General features: G+C 36.3%; 1 protein-coding gene across 6 annotated transcripts in view; it reads right to left on the bottom strand.

Annotated features, from left to right (window-relative positions):
* Erbb4 (erb-b2 receptor tyrosine kinase 4) overlaps positions 1–7,100 on the bottom strand; it is a 1,014,420-nt gene that overhangs the window by 279,690 nt on the left and 727,630 nt on the right. For all 6 annotated transcript variants that reach the window (XM_021197417.2, XM_021197414.2, XM_021197418.2 and 3 more), the window contains exons 11-12: positions 6,124–6,214; positions 4,031–4,230 (exon numbers count right to left, since the gene is read on the bottom strand). In XM_021197417.2, the coding sequence (XP_021053076.1) occupies positions 4,031–4,230; positions 6,124–6,214 (291 nt within the window). The remainder of the gene's footprint in view (positions 1–4,030; positions 4,231–6,123; positions 6,215–7,100) is intronic.

Consider the following 7,100-nt stretch of genomic DNA (forward strand, 5'->3'; position numbering starts at 1 on the left):
GAGAGAGAGAGAGAGAGAGAGAGAGAGAGAGAGAGAGAGAGAGAGAGAGAGAGGAATGTAGGGACTTGGGGGGGAATGTGGACTGGGTGGCGGGCCATTGGGAGGTAGAGGGGAAACTGATCTCATGTTGAGTGAGGGAAAAGGACAGAAGCTCTAAGGGCCAGCAGAAAGAATGGAAACAGGCCATGTCAGAAAATAGTAGGTTGGGGGAACCCCCCAGAATTCACCAGAGACTTGGGAGGTGAGAGAGGGAGGGACCTTTGATGAGGTGCCAGACAGTGGGGAGAGGGAACTTGTGGAGCCCACCTCCAGTGAGAAGACAGGACATTTGTGGGGTTGCTATCCCACAGTCACACCTCTGACACATAATTGTTTCTATCTGAAAGAATTACAGAGATGGAAATGGAGAAGAGCCTGGGGAAAAGAAAGTCCAGTGACAGGCCCAAAGTGGGATCCAGCTCAAGGGGAGGTCCCAGGGCCTGACACTCTTACTGGTTATGGAATGCTCACAAAAGAGGATCTATCTTGCCCGCCCTCTGAGGGACCTAACAAGCAGCTGAAAGAGTCAGATGCCGATATTTGAACCCAACCAATAGACAGAAGCAGCTGACCCCTGTTGTTGAGTTGGGGAAGGCTGAAAGAAGCTGAAGAGAAGGGCAATTCTGTAGGAGAACCAGCGGTCTTGGTAAATCTGGACCTCCAAGATCTTTCAAACACTGGGCCACCAAACAGGCAGCATACACCAGCTCATATGAGGCCCTTACCACATATACAGTAGAGGACTTCCAGGTCTGTGTTCATTCAGAGATGAAGCACCTAACCCTCAAGAGACCAGAGAGTTTAGAGGTCATGTGGGATGGGGTTGAGGGTATCCACGTGGAGATGGGGTGGGGTAGGGAGGAGGTGTGGGATGTGGAGTAGGCAGAAGGTGGGTGGGGAGTGGAATATGGAGTAGGGAAAATGAATTACAAATAAAATTAACTTTTAAAAAAGTAAATAAACCTAGGAAAACACAAAGTGTAGAAGTACATGAATAAAAGAGTTTGAAACCTGTAGATGGAAATAGAATCAAGAAAACAAAAGAAGTGAAGGGAAAAAAAAATATATATATATACTTGAACAGCAACTGTAGAGGCAAGCTTCACAAACAGAATAAAAGAGCTGGAAGATAAATCCTCATGCGTCAAAGATATAAGAGAAGAAATGGATACCTCAGTCAAATAAAATGATAAATATAAATAATCCCTGGCCCAAGACAAGTGGAATAGGGAAGATCATCCCCTCGGTTTTATTCCTATACAAGGACTTATTGTTGATGGCCATTGAGGGTAGGAGTTACTGCACAGTTAGGATATGGGCATGGATCTATTGCTCATACCCTAGGGAATGGCCATAACACCACATGCAAATGGGCAGCATTAATTTTACTCAGGTGTTTATTATTTTAAAGTTCAATCGATTTATTATTTATCTATGTGTTACTTTAATTATCTTACAAATAACAAGTTTCTTTGTGGCATTTTTGGAACATGTTCTGTTGACTCTCCCCTCCTCTCTACTCACTTCTCCATCCCTATTGGTTCCATCTGCCTTCAGTGACTTGAGATGCCAGAGTTGGTTTGTACCTTGGGAGGGTCCTCCCTTTTCAGATGAGGAGAGAAGAATGTGGGATGAACTTTGCAAGGGTGACACTGGGTGGAAGTAGGAGCCTTTGTGATGGTTTGAACATTCTTGGCCCAGGGAGTGACACTACTAGGAGGTGTGGCCATATTGCAGTAGGTGTGTCACCGAGGTCATGAGCTTTAAGACCCTTGTCCTAACTTTCTGGAAGCAAGTCTTCTAGCAGCCCTCAGATGAATTTGTAGAACTCTCAATCTTCCTGTATTATGCCTGCCTTGATGTTGTCACATTTGCTCCTAGATGACAATGATATGAACCTCTGAACCTGTAAGCCAGCCTCAATTAAATGTCTTTATAAGAGTTGCCTTGGTTGTGGTGTCAACATGACCAACAGTAAAATCCTAAGACAGCCTTCATTCACAGGTACCAGATCCCACTTATTCAGGACTCCAGTGTATATTGAAAATCACGTGAGACATCCAGTCTGATCAACCGCACAAATACAGGATTCTTACCTCTTCCAATGGAGACAGTCATTATTGGACTAGCCAGACCACATCTGTAGTACATTGTAACGTATTCCCTTCAGTATATGTAGATGCATTTTATTAGTTGTGTTGCTCTCGAGAAACCTGACTAATGCATCATGACTTTTATCCCCAACAGTGGAAACCTAACAAATCTCCTTATGTTATGAAGTACCCCGCTTTAGTTAGATTTATTTATGTATTTACTGCTGTAATAACATAAAAGAAGCACTAAGACAAGGGTGATCCTTACTAAAATATGCAGAATGTATTATAGGAAGCTGGTAGACAGCCTATGATAGTAATAATTTCTTTTGAATAGTTTCACGGTGAAAAAAATGAACATACAAGTCTTTGAAATGTGATAGACATTAATTTGAACAATGGATATAATTAGTAGCTCAAAACACTTGGAACATTATTTATCTTTCTTGATATTGCTATACTAATCTTCACATGGATATTGCTACAATTTACAGGGTGATTGTAAACAAATTAAGCCACATACATCAATTAAGAAACACAATTTGACATGTTCTTAGCTGATATTTTTATGCAACATATTGCAACCAACTCCTGTTATTTAAGAGAAATTGATTAGTCAATAAATTAAATTGGCTCAAAAAAGTATTTAATTGGATAATAAAAGGCATTATAAAAACTTTCATATGTCTAAAAATTACAGTAAATTTGAACACACAGAAATAAGGACAAATAAGACAGAAAACAGAAAACCTAATCTCTTACATTGATAAAAAATATAAAATGTTCAATTAACAAATAAGAAATTTAAAAATAATCTGAAAGCAGAAATTTATTAACAATACAGAGTGCCTTTTCAAATCTAGAAGCAAAAAAGCCCAACAATTACCAATCTCAATATAGGAAAAAAGCATGAATAAAATGAAGTATTGTATGAGAAAATATATAAATATTAAGTGAGCACAAAATATGACTCAGTCTCAACCCCAATCATGTGAATTGTAAAGATTTCCTCTTCCTCTTAATGATCACCAACACATAAAACCATGGCTATTCATTGCGTACTTAATAATGAAAACGGTAGAGTTGTAATTTTGAAATGTTTTTCCCATATTGAAAAATAAATAATGAACTTTTGTTTCATTATAGTTATATGCATAGTAGTTTCTAAGCTATTAAATGTGTTAGTTTAGAAAATTAAACTAAGATGCATTTTGAAGAGTTGGTAATATTTATCTCTGTACTGTTTATATGTATGAATTTCTTCATTTTCTTTTAGAAAACTTCAAAAGACTTATGGAGAATCCACTAGAACTTCTCCCACACAGAACTGTCATCCTTTGAGTACAGGCACCACATGGGAGAAAGAGGCAGGAAGTGATGCAGTCTTTCATGTCCCACAGTTGTTCCTCAATGCCAGTCTCTTTTAAATCCTTTGACAGCTTTGACTTAAAAGGGTAAGATTCCTCAAGCCACTGTCTCCCTTTATGGATGAAGTGAGGATTTTCTTTTCTTGTATTTTAAAAATCATTTTGAACTCCAAACCATCTGTTTAAAGTATTGCATTTTTAAATTAACACTCATCCTAGATTTATATAAGAGTGTTCATTGTGAGTGTGGAATGGTTGTATGAGGGGATCCCTCTTGGTATTTTCCCAACATCTATGCCACCTAAATCTCCAGATGAGGTTTCCTAACCTTGGCCAGTATGTGAAACAGACTATATTCTATAAACATCATGATCTCTGATTATTTATGCCACATTTTTGATATTATACCACCTCTCTATTATTCAGTGTTGGGCTAATGGGCAAAAATTCTGATGCTATTTTCAAATATTTAATGCAATATAAAAAAAAATAACAGAAGGCCCTGTTTTAAGTTATGGGGCATGTACTTACTACAGTTCTCAGCTCTTCTGTTGTCTCGGATCACTATTCTCTGGTTAATGGTGCTGAAGAGCGTTGTCCAGTTAATGGTGTGGTAATAACACAGATTGCTGTTGTCCGTGATGTAGATATTGCCCGCACTGATTTCCTTCAGAGACTGGAACTGTAGGGAAGTGATACCTTGTTGTTTGAGGATAAGCAATGAGAGACCACTAAAAAGGAGAGAGAAGGAAATGGAAAATGAATAATTAGGGACATACACTCTAATGTTCAATAAGGACATAGCATCTCACAGCAAAATTAAATATAATGGAACACAAACAGGGGATGAGCAGACAAATCTGTTCTGATTAACATTTTCATCTTTGAAAATATTTAGATTTAAATTTCCATTTCCCAAAGGCCAATATCTATTATTTATAACAATTAACACTGTGTATAAAGATATATATATATATATATATATATATATATATATATATATATATAGAGTGTGTGTGTGTGTGTGTGTGTGTTGTTGAATGAATTAGCTACATTTTGCCATCTCTTCTCAGCCTAAATCCTGTATTTCTCATGAGTAAAGTCATTAGGGTGGGTCTATGGGGACATCCTCTTGGAGACAGGGGTATGGGGAAGAGTTATGGGATGGGGAACAAAGGGTGGACCAGGTGGTGGATAAAATCTGGAGTATAGAAAAAAAAGATTAAATAATTTTTTTTGAAAAGTAGGGTGCTGGAGAGATTGCTCAGTAGTTAAGAGCACTGACTGCTCTTTCAGAGGCCCCGAGTTCAATTCCCAGCAACCACACTGTAGCTCACAACTGTCTATAATGGGATCTGGTGTCCTTTTCTGGTGTGTCTGAAGACAGTTATAGTGTATTCACATACAAAAATTAATAAATCTTTAAAAAAAGATAAAGAAGAAAGAAAAGCATCAAAAGAGTAAAGTCATAACTAAGAGTAAATACTCATAGACTAAATATAAATATGAATATGTAATTATAATACCAACTTTATCACATTTATTCCATTATGATTATATAAAATTTAGCATTTTTCTTCCCCTTAGATGTGAAGGTAAATCTGCTTCATGCTAACTTTGGGTATATATTTAAGAAAAGTATAGTCTCATTCAACAGTGGTACTGTTTTGTAGGTGAACCCCACAATAATTTCTCTGGTTGTTATCCTAGTTTATACTTTCATTATCTGTGTGTAATGTCTGTTCTCTTGCATCCTTGTTAGCATTTGTTATCCTTATTTTCTCACTGACTGGGGTCATATTACCGACTTTTTTTTTTCATTAGATAAGGATATTGAACATTTTTTCTAGTATTTAGTGACCATTTGTACTGTTTTCCAAAACTTAAAGAAACCTTTTAAAAAGTGGTAACTCATAAAAATGCTCATCGTCTCATGATTTTAAAAAATATTGACATTGATATTTTCTAACAATATCTTCGTGAGTTCTCCATTTACATTTAATTTAATTTAATAATTTAATTTAAATTTTTGCCTATTCACTTTACATCCTGCTCACTGCTTCCTTCCTGGCCACTGCCTTCCACAATTCTTCCCCCATTCCCCGTTCCTTCCTCCACTGAGTGAGCTGGATTCCTGGGTCTGTCTGCACCCTGGCACTTCAAGTCTCTGTGAGGTAGGCACTTCCTCTTCCACTAATGACCTCTACATTTATTATTCAACACTAAAGATAGGGAATCTTCCCCAGTAACATTCAACATAGAATGCATGGCAAAAATAATGGCACTGGAGATGAAACACAAGCCTCCAGCTGTAGCAGCATTGATTTTCCATACGCTCCAATCATTACTAAGTCACTTACATTTACCTTTTAGTATAACATAAGTTACATACAAATTTCAGTTTTACAGATCATATTGCATGCCTTATACTTGAAACAAATTAATATCAGCCCAGAAAATAAGCCCTTAAAAACTAAAATATGAATTCTATGTGTTTCATATCCCACCAGGGATTATTTCAGGAGGCTCATCTTCAGAATTAATCAGTAGATGAGTAAAATTAAGAGCTTGTGATATTCCTCCGTATATCCAGGCAGCTGACAGCATTGAAGATATTCACCTACCTGTAGAGTACTCTTCCTCCAATGGTGACAAGGTTGGAGAAAACACTGAAATCTGTCATATTTGGGGGCCAAGACTGTATGTTCAAGAAACCTACAGGGAGTAAGAATTCATGGTATTACTTTTGCATGATAGTGTTAATTATAGTTCAAAGATAATTAAAATACATTGAAAGGTAGAAAGTAAGAAAAAAAGACAATGAAACTAATTTTGAAGTATCCACCACTTACTTATCCTTTTACAATTAAGTAAAATACTATGAAATTCTGGACTAAACCTAAAATTAATAATTATTATTAAAGAGTGGCACCAAGAATCCATGTTTTTAAGACTCAGGGGACTCATGAACTTAGATGTGTCAAATATTGAAATAGTATAATTTACTTCACTGTGCTAGATACATATACATAAATTTTTTATCAAGTTAAGGATAAAAATAAAGTTCTATTTCTGTTAATTCCTTCACCATTTATCTATATAATATTTGTATCTACTTAGAAATCTAAGATATTTTGTTCAGTCCTAACTCATCACGTTTTGTTTTCTGTAATGTTAAATCTAATGTTGATTCATATTTATGAACCCATAATAATTAGCATAAGAGGTTTAAAAAATAAACACTCAAAAACATCATATTAAGGGAGTGATGTTTATTATTCACACTAAACTGTAATTCCTATGTGGGAATCAACTGCAAAGCAAGTGCCTAAGCATCATTTACCATAGGTATTTGAAATCACAATAATAACAATGTATCAAAGTTTATGCCTGAATTATATTGGCTCCAGAATATAAAGGCTAAGGAATTATGTGAGTTTTAAAGACTAGTACTTCTTCTAAAAATGTATTGCTATTGTAAATATGTAACCATTTCAAGAAAATACCAGGTCACATAGCTTAGGGCAGTCTCTCTCTCCTTTCTCTCTCTCTCTCTCTCTCTCTCTCTCTCTCTCTCTCTCTCTCTCTCTCTCTCTCTCTC

This window comes from Mus pahari, chromosome 5 (assembly GCF_900095145.1).
Source record: "Mus pahari chromosome 5, PAHARI_EIJ_v1.1, whole genome shotgun sequence".
Taxonomy (NCBI): Eukaryota; Metazoa; Chordata; class Mammalia; order Rodentia; family Muridae; genus Mus; species Mus pahari.